This window comes from Solanum dulcamara, chromosome 11, assembly GCF_947179165.1.
Source record: "Solanum dulcamara chromosome 11, daSolDulc1.2, whole genome shotgun sequence".
In the NCBI taxonomy this organism is placed as follows: domain Eukaryota; kingdom Viridiplantae; phylum Streptophyta; class Magnoliopsida; order Solanales; family Solanaceae; genus Solanum; species Solanum dulcamara.
The window spans coordinates 47,450,872-47,465,941 of NC_077247.1; the positions used below are offsets into that span (position 1 = coordinate 47,450,872).

Here is a 15,070-nt window from a genome sequence, read left to right on the forward strand (position 1 = left end):
AGTTTGTAACTAAATTTGTTATCTAACTAATCTGTTGAATAGTTAGTTATAATTACTAATCAATAATTGACTAATCTACCCTTGCTTCTAACTAACTTCTCATTAATACACTAATCTTCTTATTAACTTTTATATCACAACACATTCATTAGAAAGTAATTTGACTAAATTATCAGTATTTATTACTCTTCTTTAGTTAACACTTATCTCTTTTACAACACATTAATATCTCTACACATTTTTGACCAAAGATAAAGATGAAAACAAACAACTAATTATACTTTTTTTAAAAATAATAATTATATAGGATCATCTTTTTTAATAAGCACGACAGTAAATTGGACTGGAGAAAGTAGATGTATTAATTGAAATTTGAGATTATTTGGCCTAATTTTTCTTCGTAAAAACAAGGTATATGTTTAGGTACAATCACACAGTAAACTCAAGCAATTTTTCTTCCAAAAGTGTGGCTTTGAAGTTTGAAGAGAGGGAATCCGCAACTCGCGCTAATTTTTTTCTAAAAAAATTCAACCCCCCAACCCGTATCTGCATAAAGCCAAATTCGTCCCGCCCCAGTTGCCATCCTCAAGTTTTTTTTTAATCCATTTAAACGTACGTGATTTAAAAGGAATCGCATATTTTCTTTTTCTTTCTTATCACTTAATTAGCTTGATTAAAATATTATTACAGTTCACTTTCATTGATATTAACGGCAAGCTAACTGCTAACATGCTTCTATGTAAAAATAGATCAGATCGAACTTAGTAGTTTTAGGAAACTTACGGGTTAATATAGGTTGATTATTGGCTATTATATTCGTGCATTGCTTATAATTACTCGATACATAGGCGTTGAATAAAGTTGTTTCTTCCATATATGTCTTTGATGCCTGAGGAATTAATTTAGAACCATTTTGTGAATGCTCCTCTAGTTCCTAAATAAGCTCGTTTTCTTGATACCATAATTGGAAATAGTACTCATTCCATAATTTTCCAGAGTTGTTCCTGGTCAAAAGCTTGTATACGGAAGTTGTTATCACAGTGCCTTTGGGGTTTGGTCTCCATATAGCAGTATCCCTGAATGTTAGAAAAGTGTAGGTGCATTTTAGAAGATACTCAATGTCTTTTGTTACCTCAAAGGATATGGATTTTGAATTTTGAAACCCCCCACTCCATAATTTGATATGAAGTCTCCAATAGTAGTGATGCTATTCTCATCCATATGAAGCGGTCCATGGATTAATTCTCTAATAGTCCTGCCATTTGGTAGCCATCTATCGTACCAAAAAGAAGTGGACAATTCATTTCAAGAACCCATTCCATACCTAATTTACAAACGTTCCATTCTTGCATCAGGTTTTTTCATAACCTGCTATGGAACTTTGCTATGTGACTATCAACATTAAGCGTCTCATCCTTAGTGTATTTATTTAGGAGAGTTGATGTTCATAGAGTATTAGGGTGTTTAAAGGCTTTCCAAGCAAATTTTGTCAATAAAGCCAAATTTTAATGTCCGTACGTGGTGCTCCTAATCCACCTTCCAGTTTCCTTTGTGTTACCACCTTCCACTTTATCGTGTAAAGCTTCCTTTTATCGCTTGTTTACCCCATATAAAATATCTTGGATTTGATCAATTTTCTTGGTGATGTAGTTGGATAGTTTCGTAAATTACATAATATGCGTTGATAGATTATTGCAAATCATTGACTCCATCAACATTATCAAAAACAGAGTGCAAATGCAAATTAAACATTGTTTCAGACAAGGAAACCAAGTTGTAGACTGGTTAGCAAAGTTGGCTTCTACTTCTCACCACCAGATGCTCATCACCCAATTTTATACCATTCTCCCTAGACAAGCTAAGGGTCCCTTTCTACTAGACAAATGGCAAATGCCTAGTATTAGGAGCAAATATGATAGAGCAAATTTCTTTGTAAGCTAGTTGTTTTCTTCTTCGTAGATTTATAGAAGGCTCTGTAGTAGATTTTGTAAGCCTTCTGACTTTTATGAGTGATTGCATCAATCAAGACTCAGTGTTGTATTGAGGTCAGGTCTAGCCCCCTTTGCTCTTTTTTTCCGCTAATACAACACAATCCTATTGGGGTAATTGATTAAAAAAGAAACATGCCTTGGCCAGGGTGTTTCTTCCTACTATGTTTAAAAGGAATTTTTCTTATTCGACAATTAGTGTGAATGGTCTTTAATTTATAACTTTGTTACTGCTTGTTCAAATTTGGTTTGCGAAAAAAAAAATCCTTATTTGGTAAATGAGTTTCAATGGTCTTTATGACCTTAGACTGCTTTGTTCTTCAGTGACATTTTGAGATGTTGGAGTGAAGAGAAAAAGTCATCTTAAATATTTTTATATAAACTCTTGTAGTGCCAATAAGAAGGCAGTGGAAATAAGAGTAAGAAAACGTTTAGAAAGTAAATATTTTGTCTTCTCATTTTGTGTTGTTGGGTTTTCTTTAAAATAAATTTGTGTTTCTAAATCTTAATTTAATAGAAGTTGAATTCTAGGAATACACTTTAATGGTGAAATATCTTTAACAATAGTGTCATAGGCACGCCACCTCAAGCTATGAATTTTTCATGATTTACAAGAATTTTTAATACCTTGGAGCTAGGAAGTTGAATTCTTCTCTCTCTAGGGCAATTTTTTGGACTTGGGGGTGAATTACGACCTTGAGATGCTTTTATAATGTTTCCATGTGCGCTATCGTGCAGTGACATCTTGGTCGCGCAGCAAGGTAGAAGCCATTGCCTTTAGTGCGCTATCGCACATCTGATACTTGGTTGCTTGAGCATTGTCTAGTAAAATGGGTATAACTTCTTGCACAAATATCATATTGACAAACAGTTGATTGAGTTGAAAAATTAAATTTGCAGATCTTTAATTTGATCGGAATAATCAATGCAACTCTTCATATTTTAGGAGATATGCTTGTTTGAAGTTAGACATTGAGCAAACTCAAACAAAAAACTGTGTTGGTAGCTACGGAAGCTTTCAAACCAATTTGTGCTAGAGTTTGCTTAGAACCTTAATTCACATTCCAACTCAGTTCTTCTCATATTTAAGATTTTACCTTTTCACTTTGATACAATTAAATTCATTGGGTTCGAGTTTAATTCCATGCGTAAAACAATTCAAACCATTGCTCGAAGGTACGAAATGTTATACCATGTGTCACCTTACTTATTTTAAAATTATTGTTACTAAAGGTGTTGTGTAACTAAACTAATAAATTTCCCTTTTCAGTGATTCACTTACCTTTGAGTATTGTTGTTTAGTTATGAACTTAAGATTAATGAAATATTTTCTGGTAAAGAATGTAGTGGACCTTAAGAGAATTATCCAAGTCAAAATTCACTTAATTTTAGCTTTTAGCTAAATAGTTAGTGTAATGGCTATATTAGTCAATCATTCAATAATTATTTTTCCAATATGAATTTTTGGATAACTATTTAAAATGGCTATTGAAATTTGAAAGAGTATCCGCCATGCTTGCATCATTATATTTGGTTTTTATGTATTATTGTAACTGATATATGCAAAAGATGTAGCTAAATGTAAACTGTAAGCATATCAATACAAAATTATTTCTATTAACTAAATTATGCTTTTTAAGAACTTTTTGTCATGGGTTTTAGGAATTCTGACTAAACTAAGATTTATTTATCATATATATATATTTTTAAAAACAATTATTTGGTTGTTTCATTATTATATGTAGCTTATTATAATATATAATAATTAAGTTCTTTATCGTTGAAATAATTATTACTATATGAATATGTGGATGCATAACCTAAAAAGTGTATGATTGATTGAATATACGACAACGTATAACGACATACATATTTTTAATGAGTTAAAATAACAATTATATTTGTTGTTATATTATGTAATTTGTGCCATCTAAAATAACATGTATGCCTATTTTATGAATAATACATATTCTACTTGTGCATAGTCTTAATATTCTATTATTGAAAAACATTAGTAAATTGACAAAATTTGATTTTGTTTTAACCTATCAAATACAAAATGCAAATGAAATTCAATATTTGTAAATTGTTTAGTGTTCGCCCGAAAAATCTTTAAAACTTTTCTTTTGGACAAATAGCAAAAGGAATAATAATAATTAGGTTTTCTTTATTTGTCGAGGGTACCCGTTGGGAATAGAAAAAAACAATAAAACATGCCGTTTCATATAACAATCAGGTATTAAAAGATAAAAATTAAATGTGAACAAATCATTCTCATATATCAGAATAAATCATAAAAATATTGCTTAATTAAGTGTGTGTTTGGTTCAAGGGATGAAATTATTATTTTTTTGTTTTGGAAAATAAGCTATTTAGTACTTGTATACCTTTTTTTATTTGGCAAATAAATTAAAAAAATATCACCCCAAAATATTATGTAGCCTAATGAATAATGAAGTTGGACTGAAATTTATTATTTCTACTATTTTGTTTTGAAAAGTCAATATTTTTCATTTTCAAACAATTTATATGTATAATGTATTTACTAAACTACTCAAAAACGCGATGAAATTCATTATTGGACCAAATATATCCCCCTTGAGAAAATGAGAAACAACTATATATAAACCAGTTTTCATCATCCTTTTTTCACTCACTGAGTCTTCCCTGTATACAACTTTTATATTTTCATATAAAATTCCTTGTATATTTTCAGATGGCAGAGAGAGATAACGGCGATGCAGCTGCGGTGACGGTGACTGTTACCCCAATTGTGGTTCGATATAGGGGTGTTAGGAAGAGGCCGAGGGGGAGGTACGGAGCTGATATTACAAACCCCATCCAGAAGGTACGTGTCTGGCTTGGAACTTTTGATACGCCCGAACAAGCAACAAGGGCTTATGATACCGCGGCCAGGATGTATCGCGGCTCTAAAGCCAAACTTAATTTCCCGGATAACGTAGAAATTCCTAATAAAAATGAGGAGAATCTCCATCATGAGCTCAATCTTGACCTCACCCTTGCTCTGCCAGGGAACATGTGAAATAGTTTAATTTCCATTTTAGATTTTTTTTTGTAAGAAAAAACAATAATACAGAAATCTTTTCGAAGTAATGTTGTATTAATTTAGAAACTTAATTATGTCTGCTTCGTTGTATCAGTTGAATTCTGTTGATGAATTTTTATTTGGTTGCATTGTTCGGGTTTGTTTATGTTCCATTTTAATTCACCCGTGCGCCCGTTGCCATCCCTAAGTCTTTTTATCATTTAATTTAAACGTAAGTGAATTGGAAGGGATCACAGATCTTCTTTTTCTTTCTTAATCACTTCACTTAATTAGCTTGATTAAGACATTATTACATTTCAGTTTCATTGATATTAACTATAAGCTAATAAGCTATAATGCTTCTATGTAAAAATAGATCAGATCGAACTTCAAAGTTTTGGGAAATTTATGAGTCAATATATATATATATATATATATATATATATAGGCCTTCAGAGTAATTATTTCTTCTATATGTCGTTGATGCCTGAGTAATTAACTTAGAACCAGTTTGTGAATGTTCCTCTAATGCCTAAATTAAATAAGCTCGTTTTCTCCTCCAACATATTTTCCAAGTCTATAGTTCATGTGTATGTAACAGGGTACGAAGCAGTGGCGGAGCCATATACACTTAAGGGGTGTCCAACACTTCTTCGTCGAAAAATTACACTGTATAGCTAGATAAAAATATTATATATATTATATTGACATTCATTGACTTCTACGCTATTTAGCTTCTTTATATTTTGACACCCCTAATCGAAATTTTGGCTCCGCCACCGATACGAAGGTTCAAGTCCAATGACAATATAGGTAACTCGCAAGATATAAGATATAAACGATGTGGTCTTCTAAACTTTGATTTATTTGCAATGAGTTTACTTTTCGGAAAATGCAGTTTAAGTTTAATTTATTCCTACCATTACGTATAATTAATCGGGCCTAATTAATTCCCCAAGTTTAATTAACCAATTATTGTTTTCTTATCTCACTTTTACCATCTTAAAAGTACACATTTCATCCCTTCCGTACATGTAAATTTATCTCTCTGTCTTTTCCTTTACTTTGTATCAACATGGAAATTGGAGAGTATTTTGCACAATAGGTAATTACTCTTTTTAGATGTTGACATTTTTTTATTATTTGGATTTAATATAGTATTGAATGTTTTCTACTACTTTGTTGATCCAGTTGTTAATAGTTTTTGAGAATCTAACAGTTTCATTTTCCACTGTTATTCTATGAATATGCGGATGCATCATGCATAACATAAAAAGTGTATAATTCATTGATTATATGACAACGTAAAATGAAATACTTATTTTATTGAATTAGGATAAAAATTATATTTGCCGTATATATAATATGTAATTTGTGCCAACTAAACTAACATTTATACTTATCATATATATAATTTATAATCTACTTTACTTGTGCATAGTTAAAATATTATATTATTGAAAAATATTAGTAATTCGACCGAACCTTAATTAGTTTTAACCTATCAAATACCAAAATGCAAATTAAATTCAATATCTGTAAATTGATTGGTGATCCCCCAAAAAATCTTTAAAAAACATTTTTTTGGATCTCCTTATTTTCTTAACTTGAGTAAAAATTAAAAAAAAAAAAAAAGAAGGACAAATAGCAAATGGAAAAAAAAATTAACTTTCCTTTATTTGTTGAGGTTGGGTGGGGGATGCCCCGTTGAGAAAATAGAAAAAGACATAATAACAGTCAGGTATTAAAAGATATAAATTAAATATAAATCTATGATTTCTTTATTTTCAGATGGCTGAGAGAAAAAAAGGTGATGCAGTTGTACCCTCAACTGAGGTGCGTTATGGAGGTGTGAGGAAGAGGGCCGGGGGGAAGTACGGAGCTGAAATTACAAACCCCTTCAAGAAGGTACACCGGAACAAACTGCTAGGGCTTATGATAGATAGGGTGGCGAGGAAGTATCGCCGCCCTAAACCCATAATAACTAATTTTCCATTGACAAATGATTTTATCGAGGATCAACCACCAATCACCAATGCGGAGGATCTCAATCTTGACCTCACCCAGCTTATGTCAACATTTGTTATCAAGTATCGCATGCATCACATTTTTAGAAGAAATAATTTAATTTCCCTTGTATCATTCACACTCTAGTCTATGAAGCCTTTATCAACAATCTAAGAGGTGTCAATGACAGGTTAATGGCTACCACAAATCAAATAAAGGAAAACTAACTCAAAGCTGAAAAGATAACTGCGGTATCCTCCGAAAATAGGAAGGAATCACCAACTAGCTGGAAGCAAATAGATCCTCAACGGTGCGCCTGTTGATGATCTCTAGTATCTGTCTCTGCATCATGAAACTATGCAGGCCGAATGGCGTCTGTACGTGGAATGTACGAGTATGTAAAATGTTAGAATGAAACATGCATCAGGGTAGGATCAAATCAACTCAGGATCTCAACTCAAAAGAAGGAACAACTAAATTAAGATGTCTTAGGTTCAAATAAGAATATGATTTAGACAAGACCAATCATATACTACCCAATTCAATCCATTCCAATCCGACTCACAGTACTATCAAGACTTATATGGGAGTTTCTCTTATCCGACAACTATCACTTATGAGCCAGTAATAGTACAAAAGGCCAACGTTGTTGCCACGTCCATTCATACCTTGCCAGGGTAAGAACGAATCAACAATCATGGATCCACGATCAATCAAGTCCTATCATGTCAGGACAGTAATTTGGGAAACATTCGACTTTAATGATCCAATCCTCTCCTACGTTTGGCGACGTAGTTATTGGGTTTGAGTTATTACTTAATCTTACCCAATTCGGTGCTCGATACTCCTCTCAAGACTCAATGCTCATAAAACTCTATCCAATCAGTTCAATCTAATCATATCGACAAGTCTCATGTGGACCCCTATCAATTTATCAATTTTATCAATATCAAACCTTTCAACAAATCATACTATCCAATTAGTCCCAATTAGGGCTGTTCACGGTTTTGGTTAAAACCAAAACCAAACCGAAAATTTAACCAAACCGAATAAAAAAACCGACATTCAGTTTGGTTTGGTTTGGTTTGGTTTTAAATTTGAATAACCGATAATATTTGGTTTGGTTATGGTTATAGTAAAAAATAACCGAATAAATAACCAAACCAAACCGATAATTATATACATAAAAATTATAATTATTTATATGTATAATATTAGCTTTTCATAAATAATTAAAAATATTTTATACCTTTTAATTATTAATTTAATTTTAATATACTTATTATGTCCAACAATCCAAGCCCAATCCAAGCCCAACTCTCTCAACTCTCAACTCTGAAGCCCAACTATGTGAATAGCCCTAGAAAGTAAAAACCCTACTCTTTCTTTTCCTTTTACATTTTCACTTCCAACTATGTGAATAGCCCTAGAAAGTAAAAACCCTACTGTTTTGAGCATTGATTAGTTTGGAGCTTAAGCTAAGGAAGATGTACTTTTGATTATATTATGGTCTATGGATTCTCTAATATCTAGTTAGTTTAGTTTAAATATGTAATTTTTTTATTTATGGACAAAGTTGTTTGTATTTTGGAACCCCTATTTGACTTGCTCTTGTAAATATAAACTACGTTGCAAGTTTGGTGGACCTAATTTGCCATCAACATGTCTTTCCGACAATAAACCGAAAAACCGAACCAAACCGAACCAAACCGACAATAACCAAACCGTGGTTATTATTTTACTTGGTTTGGTTATGGTTTTAGACATTTAAAAACCGACTAAGTTGGTTTGGTTATGGTTTTAATCAATAACCGATCCAAACCGAACCATGAACACCCCTAGTCCCAATCACATCTTTCAAGAGTAGTTAGATATACTTATATGACAACAATAAGTTATGTTCCTATTTTATGCCATTCACATTCCTAGCTATCCTAATTCATGCTTTTCATTCCAATCAATACATATACATAATCATTTACAATCAATATATATATGGATACAGTTTATAAATAACATATGAAAAGTAATTGTTCAAGAATTCAAGTCATGAAGATCATCAATCAATTAATAGTATGTAAAGATATTCTAGGGTTTTAGGAAAATTCAAGAAAACGTTCATGGAGGGTTCAAGTCTTTCACAATTCCTATCCAACACATCTATGGGGCATATGGAAGAACTCAATCCATATTTTAGGTTAGCCTTACATACCTGGAAGAATTCAATTTTTGAAAGACTTTGAAGAACTTGACGAATGCTCTTGGAACCTTACCTTTCTCTTCTCTTGAATTAACTTAGAACTTGAACTCTAGCCCTCTTTCTCTTCTCTAAACCTTGCTCTCAATGTTCTTGGGCGTTTTTGGAGAGAAAAACTCCTTTGAAACTGATATGGGGGTGGAATTTATCCCTAAAAATGCGTCCAAGATCGTATTTATATAATAGGGAATGGTCCAAGTTTCCCTTACTAAAATATGGAAAGACTGGGCAAGTCCGCGATAGGTCCGCGTCGCGGACTTGTCACGTACCTCTCTGTTCGACTGGGCATAACTTTTTACTTCGAACTCCAAAAAATGCAATCTTGGTGGTGTTGGAAATAAGACTCAAAAACCTTTAATTTGATAGGTTATGGTCCACCAATTCGTTATATTTTAGAAGATATGGTCATTTGAAGTTTACCCTTATACGGACTCATCGGAAAACTTAACCGATAGAAATTTTTTGGACTTGTCTTGGTGTTAGAGATCCCTTAGGACCACAAAACACATCTAATACACTTCAAATACTTATAAATTGATCCTAACTCATATATATAACTAGAAGTCACCGAGTTCGATCCTACACGCATATGAAGAATGGTTCGAGTCTTGGCAAAAAAAATTGGGGTGTTACAATTCTACTAGAAAATGTAAAGGAGTTAAGAACCTCACTTTGAAAAAATCACTTATTTTGAATTATAAAAAAATTCCAACAATTCACTTAATATGCACTAGAATAAGTACTTGGCAAGTAAATTAAAAAATATCACTCTAAAATATTTACATGTAATCCTAATGAATAACGAACTTGGTAAGAAGTTTATTTTTTTCCTACTATTTTGATTACGACAAAAATATTTTTTTGTCATTTTCAAGCCATTTGATTAAATGCCATGTAACTAATTAGTGGATCAGACATATCCCCATTGAGAGGGGGGTCTATATAAATCACTCTTCCTCTTCCTTTTTCACTCACTGAGTCTTTTCTATATACAATAAAATTCTTGTGTTTTTCGAAATGGTAAAGAGAGAAAACGGCAATACAGCGGCGGTGACGATAGTTGTACCCCAAATGAGGTACGTTACAGAGGTGTAAGTAAGAGGCGATTTGGGAGGTACTCAGCTAAGATTACAAATATCCAACAGGAACATATCTGGCTTGGGACTTTTTATACGGCGGAAGATGCTGCTAGGGCTTATGATAGAGCACCGAGGATGTATCGTTGCCCTAGAGCCATAACTAATTTCCCGCTGACAAATGAGGGTAACCTCGAAAATGCTAATGATTTTATCGGCGGCGGAGCTGGGGTCCAGGATCAGCCACCAACCAACAATGCGGAGGATCTCCATCTTGAGCTCACCCTTGCCCCGCCAGGGAGCATGTGAAATAGTATAGCATTTCTTAGAAGAAAAATAGTTTAATTTCCCTTTTAGATTTTTATAAGGAAAATATATATATATATATAGGAACCTTTTCTCATATCTCCTGATGATAAAAGTAATGGACTAGTATTAATTTAGAGACTTTTAATTATGTCTTGTTCGTAGTATCATTTTTCTTTCTTTATTGAATTCAGTTGAATGAAAAATTATTTGGTTGCATTGTTTCTATACTCAGTTGACTAGATTTGATTCTCCTGTGACAACGTTTATTCTGTTTGCAAGTACGTATTTATTATGTGAAGTGATATGAGTATAAAGAAGTCAGTTTTGGTCAAGAATGTGGTTAGTTATTGTTTCATTCTTTTGTTTCAGCAGTGACTTTAGCATAAAAGAGTCTCTTATATGTGAGCATTTGATAAGCAAGTTCTCATCTATACACTCTTCTTTGAGGATCATTTTGTTTGTTTATAAGTTTATCGAATGTCAAATGATCAACTCAAAACCCTTTGGAAGATTCAGAATTTATATAGATTGGTTGAAATGTAGGTCCAGAAATATTTTAATGATCATATATATACTAATATACATAAAGTCCAAGTAGCGGATGCCATAAGGTAGGTTGATCCTGCACTGTTTGAAGCTACTTCGTGAATATATAGCACCTATCGAGCAACATCGGTATAGTTGATAAAGAGTTATGCCAAGCTCTACTCCTCCAACATATTTTCCAAGTCTATAGTTCATGTATATGTATCAGGGTAGGAAGGTTTAAGTCCAAGCATTATTATAGTAATATTATGTTAATGCGTAACCTAAAAAGTGTATGATTTATTGATTATACGATAACGTAAAATGACATACTTATTTTTTATTTGAATTAAAATTACAATTATATTTAATGTATATATAATATGTAATTTGTGCCAACTAAAAAAACATTTATACTTACCATATGTATAATTCATAGTCTACTTGTACATAGTCAAAATATTCTATTATTTAAAAAATATTAGTACTTCAACAAAACCTTATTTAGTTTTGACCTATCAAATACCAAAATGCAAATGACATTCAATATTTGTAAATTGATTGGTGATCCCCAATAAATCTTTAAAAACTTTTTTTTTGGGATATCCTTATAATTTTCTTGACTTGAGTAAAAAAAAAAAAGGACAAATAGAAAGAGGAAAAATATTTTAACTTCCCTTTATTTGTTGAGGGTGGGTGGAGGATGCCCCGTTGGAAAATAGAAAAAGACAATAAGACATGGAGTTTCATAATAACAGTTAAAAGATATAAATTAAATGTGAATATATCATTCTCACGTATCAAAATAAAACATAAAAAAATTGCTTAACTAATTAAGTGTGTGTTTGGTTCAAGGGAAGAAAATATTTCTTAATTTTGTTTTGGAAAATAACTTTCCCGTTTAGATTTTTGTAAGGAAAAACAATAATACAGTAATCTTTTTTCATATCTCCTGATGATAGAATTAATGTTGTATTAATTTAGAAACTTAATGTCTTCTTCGTTGTATTTTATTATTTTATTTTATTTAATACTTTTATTTTTCACAAAACATTAATATTTCTCCATAGTAATGACTTAAAAGGTAAAGATGGAAATAAACAACTAATTATACTTTGGATTTTTTAGAATGAAAATTATTTTAGATCATCTATTTTAAGTAAAGACGACAACTAAAATGGACAAGAGGAAGTAGTTATATTAATTGAAAATTGAGATTACTCGCATAAAGCCAAACCCAGCCCAATCATCTCAAGTGTTTTATGATTAATTAGCTCAAATATATTCTTTTTCTTTCTTATCACTTAATTAGCTCTATTAAATTATTATTACAGTTCATTACCATTGATAGTAACCGTAAGCATGCTACTATATAAAAATAGATCAGATCGAACTTCATATTAATTCTAAGGTAATTTACGTGTAAATATAGGTTGATTAGTGGTGTTATTATATTCGTGCTGCTTAATTACTGGATACATCCGTCTTCAATATAAAGTTGTTGTTTCTATATGTCTTTGATGCCTGAGTAATTAATTTAGGACCATTTTTTGAATGTTCCTCTAGTGCCTAATTGTAACAACTCAAAATTCCAACACAAACAGTGATGTATATTATAACCTCCGAGCATAATTACACTGAATTTTGGAAATACTAATAGAATGAAGAACACGTGGAATGGGTACTCCTTCAATTCATCCTTACTCTGAGGTTGGCAAATCACAGTATTTGCCTAAGCATAACAACAATATGCATAAATTCTAGAGGACAACCTTTTTATCTTTACTCAATTTGGATCCCAAGCAAAATAATATAATTAGGCTGTCTAGTTCTTGGGCCTCTTTGTGGTTTAGCCCCAGGCCCAATGGCCTGGCCAGCCTTTGGGATATCCGTGTTCACAACACCAATTAAGCTCGTTTTCTTGATGTCATAATTGGAAATATTCAGTACAGCAGTGCAGACTAATGACCTGTGAATTTACTCCTATATTAATTAATTTTTCATGTTAGCTGGGTGTTCCCGGTTAAGGCTAATGACCTGGATTTCAGTCATTTAATATACTTTTCAGTTGACAATAATGACTTGTTGCATTTTTTTTGCTGGCCTGGATTTTGTTATCTGAGGTAACCATAGTATTAATGTTTTCTGCTTCTTTTTTTACGCCTGGCCAATTTTAATTTTGTCCATGTAAAGTCTTATGCCTAACTCACACCCCAAAAACTAGCTCAAAGGGAGGAGAATTATCCAAGCATTATAAGGAGTCCACCCATCCCATTAACCATCAATGTGGGACTTTTGTCATTCTCCAACAGTCTTATCTGCGATTAGACCCGCCTTCTCTAGCTTGCTCCTGATTACCAGTGTAAATCTTATAATTCTCTGTAGAGAAATTGTTCTTCCAATCAACTTCATTAAAATTTTGAATATTCTGACTTGATGTGGGCCAAGTGTTATAGCGTAACTCATTTGATATGATTTCTTATGTATCTTGTACATTCCGACATCTAACCATTTTGGGGGATTTTGAAATAAGAGTAGCGATGCGCGCTGGTGAGAATTAAAACCAACTTCTTTTCCATCTCCTTCAAATCAGAGGAAGGTTGGAGGTAAAATGTACAAGTAAATAAAAGCAGTTTCTCTCTCAACTCTGTTTTATTTAAGTTTGGTTGTAAAAACTGCAGGGCTTTTATATCTTCCTCAATTGTCAAGTCCTCGTTTGCTTCTTTGCTGTGTCGTCGATCTCAAGCTTTGTAACGTCAATAGTTATGAAATGATCTTTCCAGAAACACTTATTTTCTTTCAAAAGTTTGGTCAAACACCTTAATTTGCACTTTTTTGGAAAAAATAAGTATTTTTTACATCTCAAAAACTTGAGCAAACATGCTATTATATTGAAGTTGCATGTCTTGTAGTATTTATTATGGTAGTCATTTATTATGCCTTCGCTTCGCAGTAATGAACACAGATGATTCTCCTAGATCATCCAGGAAGACAAGCACTGCTTCTTCAATTCCTTGTTTGACTGACTCGATTTGCATCAAATCAGTCATTTTTCAGTCCTCTTTTATCCAACACGCGTCCTACATAATAAGTTTGAAACATCAAGATAACGAGGTAAACCACGTATATATGATCAAGATATAAGGCGATAATGTACTAGAAATATACACTCTTATTAGCTAAATAAATATATTTGATCCCACATTCATTCAGACTTTCGCTCCTTCTTGCGAGTAAGTTCAAAAATTCACATTATGGCTAAAAACAAACTTCAAATGTAATTGAAGGACTCGCATATTAAAATAATTCATTTTATCTCGCAAAGATAAATCATGTGCCTCCCAAGTGCCCAAAAAATATAATACTTGGGGAAAAATAATTCATTTTATCTTGCACATATGGGTAAATGAAGACGTTGGGCTTATGAAGAGGGAAACGGGATACTTGGGACGGATATCTCGGGTCATTTATTTGGATTGTCCAAGTATTTCAGGTAATTAACTTCCATTTTAATAAAAATAGGTAATTAAGTAGATCCAGATGAATATTTTGTCTACTTTTCCCCTAAATTGCATCGTTACTAAAATTTTACGGACCCATTGATGCAAATATGAATAATTTTCACTTAATTTGAAAAATTCAAATTTAACTTAAAATTGGATTCGGAATTTGAAACTAACTTATAACCTTTTTTCTTAATAAAAAGAATATAATCAAACACAACTTCATTTTAAATTTCAAATAAAATTAAACATAATTTATTTATGGTCAAACGCTTACTAACAGCTTGTTTAGATGGTTAGTAAGAACACCACATTTGTTTTTATTGTTTTTTTAATTACATGGTGGTTTGATTTCATGG

The 15,070-nt window shown here is 32.0% G+C and overlaps 2 protein-coding genes across 2 annotated transcripts; both read left to right on the top strand.

Moving 5' to 3' along the window:
• Positions 1–4,704: 4,704 nt before the first annotated feature.
• LOC129872662 (ethylene-responsive transcription factor 9-like) lies at positions 4,705–5,031 on the top strand. Its single transcript, XM_055947592.1, has one exon. The coding sequence runs from the start codon at positions 4,705–4,707 to the stop codon at positions 5,029–5,031; it is 327 nt and encodes a 108-aa protein (XP_055803567.1).
• Positions 5,032–5,128: 97 nt separating this feature from the next.
• Positions 5,129–10,683, top strand: LOC129872663 (ethylene-responsive transcription factor RAP2-4-like). Its single transcript, XM_055947593.1, has 3 exons — positions 5,129–5,191; positions 6,826–7,124; positions 10,344–10,683. The coding sequence occupies exons 1-3, from the start codon at positions 5,129–5,131 to the stop codon at positions 10,681–10,683; spliced, it is 702 nt and encodes a 233-aa protein (XP_055803568.1).
• Positions 10,684–15,070: the final 4,387 nt, after the last annotated feature.

Excerpts from the sequence above, each read along its gene's own strand:
- LOC129872662 (XM_055947592.1), top strand. The coding sequence starts at position 4,705 with ATGGCAGAGAGAGATAACGGCGATGCAGCTGCGGTGACGGTGACTGTT.
- LOC129872663 (XM_055947593.1), top strand. The coding sequence starts at position 5,129 with ATGTCTGCTTCGTTGTATCAGTTGAATTCTGTTGATGAATTTTTATTT. Across the intron at positions 5,192-6,825 it reads TATTTGGTTGCATTGTTCGG|ATGGCTGAGAGAAAAAAAGG; the intron begins GTTTGTTTATGT and ends CTTTATTTTCAG. Across the intron at positions 7,125-10,343 it reads ATGTCAACATTTGTTATCAA|CGGCGGTGACGATAGTTGTA; the intron begins GTATCGCATGCA and ends ACGGCAATACAG.